This window comes from Falco cherrug, chromosome 7, assembly GCF_023634085.1.
Source record: "Falco cherrug isolate bFalChe1 chromosome 7, bFalChe1.pri, whole genome shotgun sequence".
In the NCBI taxonomy this organism is placed as follows: Eukaryota; Metazoa; Chordata; class Aves; order Falconiformes; family Falconidae; genus Falco; species Falco cherrug.
Genome location: NC_073703.1, coordinates 43,037,608 through 43,054,626, shown reverse-complemented (window position 1 = coordinate 43,054,626; position 17,019 = coordinate 43,037,608). Strand labels below are relative to the sequence as shown.

The following is a 17,019-nucleotide window of genomic DNA, read 5'->3' as shown; positions in this document are numbered from 1 at the left end:
AAAACCCAGACATTTCTATACATGCAAGCTGTTTTCTTTCAGCTTTGAGAAAGCTTAGACACACTCATACATAATGTCTTGAGAAGAAAGTTGTGCAGGCATGGATATCCCTCTTTGCAATATGGATCAACCCTAACCATCTTCAAAATAAGAATAAAGGCTGGCATAAATACAGGGTGGGCACATGATGACATGTCTTCGTAAAATGGTGTCTAAAAATATAATGACAGCTGCTTTGCTACTTGATTTTTAACATCTGCTTTTTGAAGCAAAATTGTTACCACGCTATTGGGATCTGAAGCAGTTACTCGCAGAAAAACAGTGAATTAAAACAGAGGACTAATCTTCTTTTATCTTGGCTCAAGAATGATGAAGAATATTTATTACTACTAGCTTAAAAACATGGTTCATCTTGAATCATCCACTGCATCACCTGCTAAAATACAAAATAATCAGTTTCCTAATGAATGCTACCACAACCTCCAGGCATTTGCTGAAGAACCCAGGGTTTGTTAGCAGCCTAGGTGACAGGAATATGTAGCTCTAAATTCCTTTCTAAAAGTAAGCTTAGGGAGAAGGGGAGAGAAACGAAAGAATGGCAAAACTGCACACAGAAAAAAACCACAAAAAACCAGCAACAAAAAACAAGCTCAAACAGGATACAGATTTGGAGCTCTGTCTCTCTTGGATGAAAAACAAAGCAAAACATTGAAGGTTATCTAGGCCACAACTACTACCTATGTGGTTTCTCAAGTGTTCCTAATATTAATGCAGAAAATGTAACATTTTTTTTAAAAAGCCTGATAATTATATATAGATACACTTGAAAGCCACAATGCAAGCACTCCTCTCACAGATAGCATAGCTGCTATCACCTCTGTGGCAACAACTGTCAACAACCCTGTTCCTGGTATCAAGGCTCCATGCACAAGATGTTCCTCTGCAATGAAACATTCATGTCCTACTGCTGTGTACACTGGCAAGAATACTCATGATCCTGTGCTAACAAAGATGTATGGAGCCTTGACAGCTCAAGATCTAATGTGAGAAAGAATATGGGGAAAACCATTGTTTTCTTCCTTGTATGCCAAATGTCATAGATTAAAAAAGCATTTTTAGTACTTTTTGGCACTCTTTTCTGAGATACACAGCTGCAAGCAAAATGTGCTGAATTAGGATAAAATCTGCCACAAAGATTTAAGCAAAGAGGCTCAATCTCAAACTCAAACCCTGAGGATCTGAATTTGTATAGGAGGTATTTAGGAATAGGAAACAGAGCAAACTAGCTACAGAACCTGAGGTGACTGGCCAAACAAACTTAATCTTTCCTTGTAAGCAAGCAGATAAGATTTAGAAGCATGTTGTATCACTTCACCCACTCTCCACCAAAATCTTCAGTATTTCAGGTAACATATTTCAGACTCTTAAAAAGCACAATTGTCCAAATGCATTGAAGTCAAAAGATCACAGTTACTGTTAGTTCCAAATGAAGATACTGCATGAGGTGAGATCAATTAGATGAAGCATGGAGTTGTAAGAAAAAACGACGCTGCTGCTTCACCTGCCCCATACTGAATTCCAGAAAGAGAAAGAAATAAAAACCTCACATCTTAACTCAGGACTAAAAATAATTAAAAAAAAAAAAGCAGGGGAGGAAAGGGTCAAGGAGTAAAGACAACAAGTATGATATTTCCATCATCCCAACGGGACCATAAATTTATGTGCAGGATTCCAGCAAGTTGAGACTCGCCTTGTAATCCCCGTTCTGGTGCTTCAAATCTTTCCTGAGAGAAACTAGCTTGGGAGTGAGAAAGGAAACTCCTCCTACTCAATCCCTGGAAGTCTTACTCTCTAAAGGTAAAACTGAAGACTCAGAGTACCCGAAGGGCTGCATGTTGCATTACTTGGAGAGGATTTTTCCTCAGACTTCCTGAAACATGTTGGATTATCATCACACCTAAATCTAAAAAACAGAGGAATTTTTATCCAGAAGTGGGATGCACCAAGAAGGATCACAAAGCGGTCAACTGCTCCATATAGTACCCAGGCAAAAATTTCAGAGTAAAGTTTCTGTAAAATCAGCTGAAGATGAGAAAAATCTTATAGCATCCCACAGAACATTTATTAGAAGGCCACTTTGAAATGGAGATTTCTTCCAGAGGAGGATCTGGAAATCCTGGATCCAGAGCTGATTTCATATTCATCTGGCAGAAACAGCATAAAACTTGTTTTCTAACTGGAAACAAGTTGGCCATAACTTAAAACAGAGACATTTACTTTGTTCATAACGCATGTAACAGTCATTAAGAGCAATGGCTGTACCTGAAGAGGAGTATTAGCAGAAGTCTCCAAGTACTCATTCAAGTAACTCTGAGCAGAAGTTACTTAAATGAAAATGAATGTTAAAACTAATCTTAGATTTATATAAGGTTTACATTACTGAAAAGAAAAACAATATATGGATATAGAGATGTCACTTATGATTCCAACACTGACTACTAAGTAGCCAGAATTCACAGATCCCAGGATGGCTGAGGTTGAAAACGACCTCTGGAGATCATCCAGTCCAACACCCCTGCTTCAAGCAAGATCAGCTAGAGCAGGTTGCCCAGGATCTTGTCCAGTCAGGTCTCTGGGGACAGCAGAAGCGTAGCTAGAGAACATGTGCAGCCCAACATGCACTACTGGCAAAAAGGCTGCAGACTGATGCAGACAATACACATGTAAAACCAGAAACAGAAAACAGTCACCTGCTCAAAGAAACTTAATTCTACTTATTAACACCCTTAATTATACATGGTCATTCACTCCTCTGCCCCTGTAAGGCATGGCACCCTTTTACTGTGCAGCTATGCAGTATCTAGGCAGTTTTCCTGCTGAACAGCCAAAACTCACTTTGAAGAAAAATACAGGCTTCCCAGACTATTTGTGCATATGCAAATGTACTTCCAAAGTACCACTACTACAGAGATTTATTTTATGAGGGCATATATTAAGAAGAACAGAAAATTGCAGCAATTGTTTCAAATCATGTTATTTTTATGGCTTTTTGAAATATATATATTCAACCTCCCAAATTTTGTGAAATGTTAAGACCATCAGAACAGTAAATAATCAAGCCTGGACAGCCACAATGTATTATCTAGATTATTGATGGTTAATGTTTGAATTTAACTTGGCCCATTCAGTCAAATGCAATGTAAAACTAATAAATAAGAATGCAGGTCATACCCAAGCCTGGGAAGCACAAAGTGTGGGAAACAGGATCACCATCATCTTTGTGTGTTTAACTGGAAACAGTTCTAGTAACCACACATGGAAAGAAGCTAAATTCTGATCGTTCTCCCCCAGTACGCTTTGTTTAGGTTACAAAGAAGATCAAAGAGTGACTTGGAGAACAGGAAAAGCACACACTGTGATATCTAGGAATTCTTTTCGATCTTGCTTCCTGCCATGATTTGTTTCTCAAAGGACAAACCAGTTCTTCTGTCACTACTAACAACAACAACAGACTAGACTACGTAGATGGAAGGCAAAAACCAAATCATGTAATGGGGACAATGGCTCTTGTCCATGTTCCACCAAACAGCTACATTGCAACACAGTGCAAATTTGACAGATGATGACAATGGAATCCAGTTTTTGTTCTCCCAAGAAGGTAAACAAAATAGCTGACAAAAAAGAAGAAATAAGAGACTGAAGAAATCCTGACTCTGTGACTCTGCCCAACTTCTTATACAGCAGGAACACTTCCTTACTCCTAAACCTCACCATCCAGAGGTTTTGATTCGCATATTCACTCCCTTCTCCGTATTAATCAGTGATTAATTATCAGGTCAGAAAGTTTTTCATCTATGAGATGACCCGAAGCTCAAGATGAAAACCACAGATGTGCCTCTGTTCCCCAGAAGAGGAGATCATGCACTTCCCTAGGATTTCCAAAAGCCAGTCACTCACAAAAAACAGCCTCTTCTCATCCCCCCCCCCGCACCCCACACTCTCCACCCCGCCAGCTGCATCTGGGAAAGCCCAAGTAAATTCCTAAAGGCAGTAACCTACACGTCACTCTCAGAGATGATTGTCTCAGGGACATAACCACCAGTTTTAAGACAGAAAGCATCTTTTAGCAACTTCATTGTTTGTTTGGTTTTTTAATTCTATCACCTGTTTTAAAAGCAGTAGGTCCCCTACTTCTGCCAGTCCTTAATCCCAGCTCTAAACCAATCTCATCACAGCCTGGATTAATGCTACAGACTGTAACTAAATAGTAAAAAGAAAAACAGAAGCATGACTGGAAGCAAAGCCCAGGCAAACCTGAATTTGAAACAAGGCACAGCTGAAAGATAAGCAACAACTTGTTCACATAACTAACTGCAGAAAAAAATAGGGGAGAGCCTGGAAGTTGCTGGTGTTTTCATATCTTGGTTGCCTTTGCAAAAGTTTTATGGAGATAAAACAGGTTACTGGGCTCAGGTGAGCTGCATTCAGGATTTGTCTGGAGCCAAAGGGATTTCCCACCCACTTTCTGTGAAATGAAGGATCTTTACACTTCCTTTTGGGAAAAGAACAGATAAGTCTTCTGTGAAACCTGTCAACACCCTCCACCTCGGGACGTCAGCACCCCAAGCAGCTGTCTGCAGCAGGGGTCCAGCACCTAACAAGCTCAAGGCTGAAAAGCCTACTCCTTTATTCTAATAAAGGGGAAACTCTAATTCGTATAGCCAAGGGAGTAACCAAAACAGAACGATTCACAATTTCAGATTAAATGCTTACACAGGGAACTTAACAGTAGAGGAGCAGCATTTGCCAAATACTGTAACATGGAAGTCCTCTTTTATTTCCTCCTTTGTTTCAGTGCAGCTTAAACATTCAGGATCTACTTTCATTATCAAAAAAACAGCTCCTAAGTATCTGCTAGGGTCAGATCCTGATCATCTCCCTCTTTTCCAGAAAATACAAGCACATACTTCAAAGTTCTTCCTTTGCTTTACTGCCCTTTACATGTCACACACCAGAAACATCTGTTGTAGAGCAGCTGTATCAAAACTCAAGTTGTTGATTAATCATTGTTAATATGCCATCTCTACAGAATACTAATATGGGTGACGCAATTAGTAAAGAGTGCTTAAGGCAAGCAGCTTTCTTCCTACTACAATATTACATATTTCTTATGTGGTAATTCCACAGGCAGTGATCAAGATAATTATAAAGACAGAATGAATGACTTGACGAAATATTTGATTCTGGCCTTCAAATTTACAGCTCTATCTCCAGAGACCAGTCTATTCTGTGAACTGAATGAATCACAATCCTGTTGGAAAAAACAGCACCACACTACAAAGCTGTAGCAAAATCTGTAAAATGGATATTTAAAATTACTTTACAACTACATTTAAAAAAAGCCTACCACCTTTCATGCATTCCCTTCTCTTGAAGATAATGTGAGATTACAGTAAAGGATTTCTGTCTATGCATACACATTCTGAGTGGAATCACACCAACCACACACAGATCATCAGTGGGGTGGGAACCTGCAGAAACTCATACATCTCCCGAAGCAATAGAGCAACTGATAACATCTCTGATCAGAGCAGCTTACTAACTGCCACTATGCATTCTGCCACACATTTGCTGACACCAGAGAAATTCCAAGATTCAGCACTCTTCCTCCAGTGCCTGGAGCAGAGATCAAATGCTCTCCAATGATGAAAGGTCTTGCTACCAACAAACACAGCACTATTGGCCAGATATCCTTGCCCTCTCCAATTTATCTCAACATCCTGCCACTTTGCTTTTTACAGAATTATTGTCTTCGGTCTCTCCTCATCAGATCACCAATTAAATTGTGTTCAGTGCAGAGAAAATTCTAAATTCTTATTATTTAGAAGACAAATTTGTGAGAAGCAGGAACAGCCCAGATTTGGCAGGGAAGAGAATGGCCCACATCTGGTGTGGTTAAGGACCCTCTGTGCCTTCTTTCCTACCATGCAAATAAAACTCAAACAGAAGCAGTATCAATGAACCTGAGTTTATGCTAATGAACTTATTTCCCTACAGAAAAGTTAATACTAACCTTTAACCCTTCAAGTTAGGTTAAAGGAACCTAGAGCAGCTATAATACAGACATATACCAGTATATATACACTGATAAGTCAGGCTACCATTTCTTCTTGTGACTTTCAAACAAAGCAACAGAATGCAATCAACCTAACATTAACATATGAGATGTGTATTATGAATGTAATTATTTTAGAAATTAGCAGTATCCTTATAAATGCAAGCAGACATAAGCTCCAAATAACCAGAAGTACTTAGTTCATTCCACTTAGACCAATTACATGCTTGCTCACAGGAGAAGAATAAAGTTCCCCTCGCCTTTGCCCTTCACTGGCTGCTGCCACTGTTCATTTTCCACTAGCTGTTACATTCTTCAGACCCCTGTGGGAGGCAAAGCAGCTCAGTAAGCCAGCAGAAGCTAACCCCAGAAACAGGAGCACAGAGTTTTCTGCTGGTCCAGCACAGTAAATCCTACCTCTGGTGCTCATAAACACAAGGGAGAGGCCAGGAACACATAACTGGGAGACACTCCATAGAGAAGGAACAGCTTGAGGGAAGGTAGGAAGAGCTCCTACATGCAATAGCAGCAAGGTGTTAGACCAGCTTGGTTACCTGTGAGATCGTATTGACTATGCTAGCATTTTTTCTTCCAGATGAAAAGTCAGTTGGAATACAAGCAGCAGACCTACATCACCACTTACACTGTTGTAACACTCCTGGCTATCTGAAGAATCAAAGTTGTCAGTCAAAAAATAAGATAACACATCTTAGTACTGTCACCATCTTTGGCCTTCATCCAGAAAAATGTTTGTCCTTAGTATGCCTGTTCTTTAAATACGATAGTGAACGCAACAGAAGGAAAACAAAAATCAAATGAAAAGAGAGTTAATTTCTACTTTTGTCGAAATGCAAAGGCATTTCACATCACAGTCTACAAACTTCTCTGGTAGAGAGGTAGATCTCTTCAGAAAGCTTTCATGTATAAATTGCATTACACACTGTATGTATAAAAACCAAACAAATTTGATAAACACCTTCTAAGTAGGGCATGAGTCCTAAGAGGTTTAGAAATCCCTGGTTTACTCTAAGAATAAGCTTTAACCATACATCTGAGGTCTTGTATTTCACAAGGGAGCAAAACAAAGGAAAACTGATAAGATGTTTCTATTCCTGCTACTTATGTCCAGGCAAAGAAGTAGCATAGAAAGTGATAAACAAAAAACAGACACATAAAATACTTCCTGTTCCTTTGGGTTTGCTTCTCTGCTCCCTTACTCTGCAATGTTAAATAGCAGGAAAGACATAGTAAGGAACTATAGAAACAAGGTGTTGAGAGGAAAGGCAGTCAGAGAAAAGATCACACACAAAACAAAAGAGCAACAAACAGAAATGGGATATAATGGTAGTAAGAAATTAAATTAGTAAGAAAGCAGTGTGTTAAAAGGCTAGTGTATCTCCATCACCAAACTTGATAACCTGTTGGTAACATTCTGCTTTCATGGTAAGGTCACAATGCTCTTGGCAGCATACAGGTCTGCAAACTTCCAGAGCATGCATTCTCTTCCCCCAGTAATGCAATACTGGCTAAGGTTTCTACAGAACTACATCATTCCACTTCGCTTGAACTATAATAATTCACCTCCTCAGTGCTTTTTCAGACAGAGCCACACATCTCACTGAACTTGAGCAAGGTCATGTTACAATTACAGAAACAATGAATGACCGGAAATACCCGTGGAAATTCATGGATTCTTTATTTTATCCATTCAGGTTTGCCACTGAACTGACCTGAGGTTTCCTCACTGTGTTTTCAAAGGAAGGAAAGAAAGCATTAGAGCACTAATGTCCTGGGAACTCTCTGAGCAGACACAACCTTCATACTTAAGTCCATTGTAGCTGCTTCCTTCGAGATGCTACTGTTTCATCAAAAACTCACGACTAACTTGCAATCAGCTTTGAAATGTCATTGCTAGCTTCCAAAATTATCATTCAAACACCACAGAATTCCAGGCACCCTGAGAATCCCAAATCCCAAAGGTATGAATGACACAATACTCTCATTAAGACTGTAGCAGAGAGGTTTCAAAACACAACCCTCATAAACCTGAACACTTCAATGGTTGTCTGTAAGACCAACATGTTTTGATAAACTTACTGAAAAAAATCATCACTGGTATTTCATAAGTTTCAACATTAAAGTATATGTGATCATTAACACCAGAGTGTTGTGGTCATCACCAGTTATTTTGGGGACTGCTACAGTAAACTGTGGTCTCAGAGAAAATATCTCTCTTATGTATTTCATTCACACAACTGTGCTTTTGATGCCAACCAAGTTTTCCAAATGAAGTTGTACATGGTTGTCTTACAGATTAAGTCCTTTATTTAATAAATATTAAATAAAGCCCATTCAGATTGGCTTAAAATATAAAAGAATCACATAGCCAATGCTTCCCAGTTCTGGGTACACTTAAAAATACATTCTCATTAATCTCAGATATTCACCATTTACTATTTTACCTCTTCCAATAATCTGTGAACAAGTTAATTTGGTACTTGCAGTTTTGCTAATTCTCATGACCATGCTTTGCCACCATGCTGTTCATCAGCAATATCAGACAAAATTCAACAAACAAATCAAAATTTCTTCATATCATTTTCTTACAAGGAGCCTTTTCCTGTTAGTTAGACTAGTTGAGAACACTCATAAAGTTTCATCAATGGAAAGAGCTTTATTTCTAACAACTTGGGGTTTCTCTCAGTTCCATTTCAGATGTGATACACAGGATGTGAACACCTCAGGACAGCACCTTTCTTGCAACCAAACAGCCTCCAGGCTAGCCAACGACCACATCTTTGTGAACCTCAGAGCAGCATGATGATTTCTACGCCAGCTGCTACAATTTTTGTAAATCCTACTGTACGGGGTGTAAACGGCAAGGTGCTGGCAGCGGCGGGGTTCCAGGAGTGGCCCCATGGGAAGAGGCCTAGGGCTGCCCTGTCCAAGGCCCAGCAGGTCCACCAGGCCCACAGCAAGGCACAGCTGAGCCCTTCAGCCATGGTGACAGCACGTCTGGGAAAGCACATTTAAGAAAGGGCAAAATATGCCACAGGGAGGAGGAGGAGGGAACAGAAGGAGTGAGAAACAGCAAAGGGAACACCAAGGTCAAAGAAGGAGGGGGAGAAAGTGCTCCACTGTGCTGGAGCAGATAGATATCCAACCCTGCAGCCTAGGGAGGACCCAAGCTGGAGCAGGTGGATATGCCCTGAAGCAACTGCGGCACATGGACAGCCTGTGCCAGAGCAGGGTTGTTTTTTTTCCTGAAGGACTGCAGCCAGCAGGGAGCCCACGCCAGAGCAGAGCAGAGGAAAAACGTGAGAAGGAAAGACCAGTGGAAAGAAACCACCTCGCGCTGACTGTAACCCTTTTGCCCACTGCACCACATGGGGAGAGTCACAGGAATGAAGTTGAGCCTGGGAAAGGGGGGATGAAAAGTGTGGCTTTCATGTCTGTCTTTCTGTTTCTTACTACCTGAATCTATTTTAACTGGCAACAAATTAAATTAATTTTCCCCAAGTTGAGCCTGTTTTGCCCACAGCAGTAATTACTAAGTGATCTCCCTGTCTTCCTCTGAAGCTACAAGTCTTCTCATCCTATTTGCTGCCCCTGCCCCACTAAGGAAGGGGAGAGACTAAGCAATTGAGTGGGCATTTGCTGTTAACCAAGGCCAGCCCACCACACCTGCATGTAACAGCTTTGACCCAATCTCTTACAGGAGTGCTGATGAAGCAAGAGCTCAAATGGAGATTTGAGCACAAATGGCCTGAGTCTCACCACTGCTACTGAATCCTGGTTCTGAAGCAGGAAAATGCAATGGGTAAGTGCCTGACAATTCTGAGTTAAAGAACCTTCTTTCATCTATCTATCCTCTGTGGAAAAAAAATGCAAGTCACCAGCTTGACACAGAGCACACACCTTCCATGCTCCAAATTGTGGCTATTACTTATGGAATACCAAAGGTGGTGACCAATCCATTAACATTTGTCTTCACTCTTTACCTTAAAGCTCAGTAAGCTCACAAAGCCTTTCAAATAAGATCCATCAGATGCAGAAATTAGTTCTAGTAAGTGTCATTTTTGTGCATTCAAAATCCTACATAAAACTGTCATTTATATTTGATCCACTGTCAGGTTTTATACAGACTCATAATTCTACGAGGGAGTAGACAGGATCCACCAGCAGAACAGAATAAGCAATACAATAACCAAGTCCACGCAGAATACTGCACCTCTCAAGTGATGCACTTCTCCAGAAGTATATACTATTGCCTTATGCATCCACACAGACCTTCGTCCTGGGAGCTGTCATTGCTATTTCTTCCTTCATCTAATTTGGGTTGCAAGCTTAAAGGGATGGGAACTTGATACTAGAAAATACTCTATCAATGCAAGACAGCCCAAATAATAATCCAGCCCATTAAAATTTCTGTCAAGTTCTCTAAACCCCATCTCCAAACAGAAGGGTAATTAAGTCCTGGTGAAGTAACAATCTATTCTTTTGCAATAGTGCAAGACTGAAGAGATTACAAGAGGGCTTCCCCAAAGGACTCTTTCCCATCTGTGTTCAAAGAGCAATAAAACTTATTCCTAGCAACGCTGATATCCTCAGCTAAAATGCTCCAGTATTCAAGAGTCTGAGCCAGTTCCCTACACACCAATACATGGACAGAATGAAGATCGTCTCCCCTCTTTTTCTTCCTCTCAGACCTTTAAATCACTCCTATGACATACTGTACACATTCAGCCAAAAACCAGATCTTATGTTATATATTCCCTAGCTGATTTGTAAAACTGAACATTACTACAGAAGTAAGCAGTAAAGTTCTGAGTACTTTTTCTTCAATTAATTGCTTCAGATTAACTAACAACGTGGATACGCATTAGAGTGCCTTTCAGTTCATATCTCTCTTCACAGGTGGAACAGAGACATTGCCTCTCCTTCATAGTCTCACTAGCTGATAACCGTGGCCTGCAAACTGTTAGGTACGCCAGGATCTAGAACAAAAACTTACAGTTTTAGACACTCTCAACAGCAGGGGCAGGTACTTCATTCAATAAATTATTCTCTTCCTGTGTTAATCCACCACAAAAGAAAGAATCCCTTATGATCACTTAGCCTAGTGATTGTTACTGTTCTCAGCTAGAACTTGGAAACCATCAACATTGACTTAATCATTCCTGTGCTGTCAGAAAGAAACAACATCTACATATGACGCTTTCCCGTGCTGTAAAGATCAGGAAATATTCCAATAATTTGTATTTTGAGTGGTACAGAATCTGTAAGTTACCATAATAGGAAAGTCACTTAAGTGTGAAGTTAAGCAGACTACACAATCTTCTCCGATATGCTTGTTAGGTAAAAAGTATTCAGGTCAGAGAAATTTAAGTCGAACTGTCAATAACATCTTCCACCTAGCTCTCCCTACCTGTCTGAAATACCTTAGCGTATCTTAAAACTATGAAGAACACACTTCTCAGCCAGACAGCCAAAAAACATTTGCCTTGGCCTGAATTGATCTCTAGCTTGTTCATAGTCTGTAACCCAATGAAGCACGTCCTAAAACTAAACATAATACCTTCCATCTTTTCACTCGTGTTTATTTTTAGTTAGTGTAATACCAGTGTGTTTCAGGATCATCACCCAGTTGTTCTTAAGGCCAATGCGTGTAAGGTTATCTACTAGCCAGCCATTTATTCTTAAATTCTCTCTCTTCTCTTTACTTTGATCCCGACTTTTCCTGTATCTGTATTTCTACAGAGCTGAATCACGCAGTTTTCTTCCTTGGCTAAGCATGCAAAGCTATCGCTGCCTTTGCAACATACCACCAGTGACACCAACCTTACACCTCATCATCTCTCTCTGTTAACTTGTTACCTCTGAATTCACCCCACGTTCTGCACCCCTCTGCAGACTTGACTTCTCTCGAAAAATACCCCCGGCTCCACCTCAAGCAAAGGAGCGAGCCCAGAAAGACACGCACCATCCCCACCTCCCTTCTCACGAACAGAAGGAAGGCATCCATGCCAAAGAGGACTTCCCTGCACCTCCCGTTTGTCAGGCACTTCCATACCTCAGCATGAAGCACTGCTTTCCACCTCCTTCAGCTAAACGTTTAAAAGTTTGTGAGGTAAGAACCAAGAGAGCCAAGCAAACCACTCGGCGTTTTCACAAGAAAATAAACGAAGCTGCGCTATATTGCTGAGGTACGTTTTCAAGAAAGGACAGAAGCCTTCACAGGACAGAAGCCTTCACAGGACAGGCTGGGCACAGACGCTCCGGCCGTGCACAGCAGCCAGAAGGGCATTCAGAGCCTTATGCACGCTGTCAGTGTGTGTGCCTGCAAAGCCGCAGCACTCCCGGTAAGGCACCGGACTGCTCAGCAGCCCAGGACGTAAACCCACACGGCCCCGCCGCCGGCGAGGCGAAGCGCGGCCTCCCTCCGGCGCCGGGGGTGCTGGAGGCGGGGGCGAGCGCCCCAGCTCTGCTGCCAGGGCCGCCGGCCGAGGCGCCCCGCACGCCGGGGTCGGGCCCTGGGCGCCGCCGCCTCCCCGCCCCGGGGCTCCTGCTCCGCGGGGCCGCGCCGGCCGGGCCGCCCCGACCCGCCCCACGCCCCTCCAGCGGCCCTCGCGCCCCGCCGCCTCCCCGGGCACCGCGGGGCGGCCCGCAGGCCCCTCACGCCGGCCCGCCCGGCTGCACCTGCCGAGCCCGGCGTAAGAGAGCCCCGCCGGCCGCCTCCCCGCCGCGGCCTGCCTCCCCGCGCCGCACCGTTAGCGATGAGCTTGGCCGAGAGCTGCTTGACGAGCTCGGGGATCCGCTCCCACTGGCACTCCGAGCGGCACCGCTCGATCTCCGTCTCCAGCCGCGAGCCCGCCTTCTTGGTGGCCATGGCCGGGCCGGGCCGGCGGGCCCCGGCGGGGGAAGGGGCCGGTGCGGCGGGAAGGAGCTGGGGCCGCAGCCGGGAAAGGACGACGGCGGCGTCGGGCGCCTGGGCGGCGGCAGCGGCGGCGACCGAAGCGGCGGAACTTGAGGGCTGCGGCCCGCGCCGCGCTGGCGGCCGAGCGGCGGGCGTGGCGCCCCCTGCCGGGCGACGCGGGGCGGGGCGGCGCCGGGCGGCGCGGGGCGGGGCGGGGCGGCGGGGGCGTGGCCGCGGCCTGAGGCGGCAGCGTCCGCCGCGGCTGTGCGCTGGCAGGGCCCGCCCGGCTGCCCGCGGGAGGGGGGCGGGTTCCAAAGAGCGGAGCGGCCCGGCCCGGCCCCGCCGGCAGCGGTGCGATGGCGCAGCGCGGGAGCGGAACGGAGCTCGCCTACTGCAACAGCAAAAGAAGAAATCGGTGGAAGCGCTTTCTGCCAGTGCGCGGTGTAGGGATCAGAGAACGCCGAACGGCTCACAGCATGGCGTCTTACTGGGGAGTGAAGGCGATTAAATGAAAAATGAGGCAGGAAAGGAACGATAATTCAAAACCTCTGATCTCGTGACTACTCATTCTTTTACACATAAGACTATAAAAACTAATATTTCAACTTCTGAAGAGTTCGTTTGCTTATGAAGATTATTCGTGTTTATTCACACCAATTTTAGCACATTTTGTTAGTACTGAACACATCAATTCAGTAAATGCTACCAGCAAAAGAATAGTATCAAAATATTTCCCTAACAGTTCATCAGGCACGTTATCCTGCCAGCTACTACTCCTGAAGCAAGACAGCTATGCAAAAAGAATCAGTGTATTTCCAAATGCATTGGAACAATGGGGAAACTGCTTTAACATTAACGGAACGTGCACGCACCTAAGACTGCTCGGAGAAGATGCCATTGTAAGTGACCGATAATCATATAAAGCAATTGAGCTGGAATGAACAGCGTAAAAGTGATCCCAAAGTCTGATCCTGCATACTTTGTCAATTGCCACTTATTTTTCAAAATGAAACAAAGCGTTGGTTGCCGGAAATGGGCCTGTTTAGTGAACCCTTGGCACAGACTGCAGCATACATGTACTCTGCGAGAAACACTCTGCTTATTAAGAGGAGATAACTGGCTTGCTCAAAGGTACAGAGATACCTGGTGTCTGAAAAGGATGTAAAATTAAATTACAGAAAAGTAACTTAAGATATATTGGTCAACCATTTTTCCTTACACCATCTCTCCCACTCCAATCCTCCCAAACACAGGGCAGTAAGAAAAACGATGGGATGTTCAGTTTGATTTCATGAGCTTGGACTGAAGAAACAGGAACTTTCAATACACAGCAACACACCAATTCACTGCTCTGATACTTCTGGGAACGTGAAAATAAACCTGTTAAAGTAGTTGTCTGCGCTAGCACTCCATACAGAACTATGAGAAACAGAAGTGATGGAGGTTTAAAACTGGTAAAAAAAGTAAAAGTTATAGTGAATATAAACTGACTAAAGTACTATTTTAATCTCTACAAAGGTATTAAACATTCTATAACACGGAATCAGAAAAACCAGTTCAAAAAGGACTTGCATTTTTAAAGGCAACATAGTCAAACAGAATGCTAGGGACTCATATGAGAGAAAAAAATATGCACGCAAACTTCCAAGATCGTTAGTTTTTATTCTACAGTGAGGTTTTCTGGCTTCTTAGGCAAACACTATTCACGGCTAAAGTGGTAGGAAGCAAACCTCACCTTTGTTCTAGCTTTCCTTTATTCTAAAAAAAAAATGAAAAAAATTTAAAACTTTTCACAACAGCTTTGCTGAAGTCAGCTCACTGGTATGGAGGCTTGAGAGAACAGGCTAGTCAAAGCTTAACATCTAATTTGTGTCAAAGGCTATCAATGCTTAATGGCAAGCATTTTTCCACTATTTACAGCAAAAGTGTTTAATATGCAAGTTTATCTACTACTCTGGTTTTAGTCTGCCACACCGGCCAGGGGTTTGGGATTTTTTCCCCAAGTAGAATTTGTCTGAAGCTGCTAAGCAAAGTGCTAATTATGACAACAGTTTTGCCCCTCAGTTTCTATAGGTTACATCACAGAAAGATGATTTTGAGGGAAATATGTTAGAGAAGACAGCACAAAAATCCTTGGTTTATCTCCACAAAGTGTAAAATAGAATTAAAAGGCACCTTTTCCCCAGCACAAGTCCTTATTTTATCAATTTATCTTTTGATTCAAATCAACATTTTTAGTGTCTATTAAGATGTTAAACATACTCTATTTGCAAGTGATCAAAGAGATGCAATTAAAATATTATTTTTAAAGTAATCATGTTTAATTTCTACTACCGTCTGCCATTTTCTTAAATGCAAAGTGCAAAAATTTTCAGGCCAAAAATGCATTCATGTGAGAAGTAATTTCTCTACAGTGAAGAGCACAACTCAAACATTATAGAAGCAAATATTATACTGGAATGTAAGTGTTGTTCTTCAGTTAGCATAACACTGTTAGTGAAACAAGGTAACTGCAGAGTTCTCTATTCCTACTGAAGCCAGTAATCTCTATAAAATTTGTATCAGACCATATGAAAATTGTTAGAGAAATTAATCTCACAGTGACGCTTTGTTCCTTTTTGAGAATATCAAAATGCAATTTAAAGAGAAGTGAGACTGAGCAGCGTCCATAAAATCAACAGTTTGATGACACACGTTATAAAACCTGCCACCCCTACCTCATAGCAAGGAATAATGCAGTCATATAAGTACTGAAATATGCTTTATCAAAATAGTAAGTATTTCAAGGTTTTGTACTTAGTTCATTTTCTTGAAGATAAACAGTCACATCTGTGAATGTGCAATATTTTGTAAACCATTAAGCCCTCACTGCTGTTTGAGTGTTACAGTCACACACAAAACAATTCAGGAAAACCTGGGAACCTGGAAAGCATTTTTTTCCCCCTTTCACAATGGACTTTTTTGTAGTTTGTTGCTTTCAAGCTGATTCAATTCATACTGCACTTGTCAAATAATGGACAGTGCAATTGATACTAAAAGGAATGTATGCCTGTACAATCAGGCAAATACTTATTTTTCACTATTGTATGAAATCTCTTGATGTTAATTCTTGGTCTTTAATAAATGACAATGCTAACAGTCATTACTATTGATAGGCTGAATCTGAAGTTTAATTACTAATTGTGCTGCAAAAGATAAAAGTCAGACTCCCAAAGAAATCCTTTCCAAGCTCATTTATACTAAATAGGAGCTGGCATCACCAATGAAAGGGCAACAAAGAGTATCACTCAGCTAGTAATATATATTTAAAATCATATTGGTTTAGCCCAATGTTTCATACTGCATTTTAATTACGTCATACTGTTTCTAGAAGTATCCTCCACATCACAAATACATATATTTACGCATTTTAAAAAAAGTCATCTCCCCAAATCAAAAAAAAAGCACACTTCACTGGTGTTTATAAGCTGAATAGAGTATTTCTATCTGAATTGCTACTTATTCCACAAGTGTATTTTCACAAAGCTATATTGCCAGTGAAGTTGCTATCCTATATTAACGTGTAGTAACTAATAGGACACAAAATGGGAAGAAAAATACCATAGTTTGCTGTTTCTCATGTTTATTGTGACAGTGCAAAACTTTCCAGTCTTGTTCACAGGTCTAAGGATTTAAAATCAATGCTTTGGCTACTTTTAACTTCAGGGAAGAACCAAGGTAAGATCTAATCATGGATCTTCCATTTTGTTACACTCATGGTAAGCCTCTTTCCCGCTGTATTTCAAACTGTTGTCCCACACAGTGATGCCCATAGGATAGCAGGTAAAGAGGGTCTCCACACTGTCTTTGCAGAAGAAAACTGGTAAGATACAGTTCAGCAAAATTCTAGATGTGATCCAGATTGTAGCTTAATCTCTGACTTCAACCAAAAACCCCCAATCTTCCCAGACAAATTGAACCTCAGTGGCGAAGCCATTTTCCTATTCTT

General features: G+C 42.1%; 1 protein-coding gene across 2 annotated transcripts in view; it reads right to left on the bottom strand.

Annotated features, from left to right (window-relative positions):
* The window catches only part of TTC7B (tetratricopeptide repeat domain 7B), a 144,634-nt gene extending 131,439 nt beyond the window's left edge, over positions 1 to 13,195 (bottom strand). The window contains exon 1 of one of the 2 annotated variants that reach the window (XM_055716417.1): positions 12,884 to 13,195. In XM_055716417.1, coding sequence (XP_055572392.1) covers positions 12,884 to 13,004 — 121 coding nt within the window. In that variant the 5' untranslated portion in view covers positions 13,005 to 13,195. The remainder of the gene's footprint in view (positions 1 to 12,883) is intronic. The other variant, XM_055716416.1, reaches the window with a different exon arrangement.
* Positions 13,196 to 17,019: the final 3,824 nt, after the last annotated feature.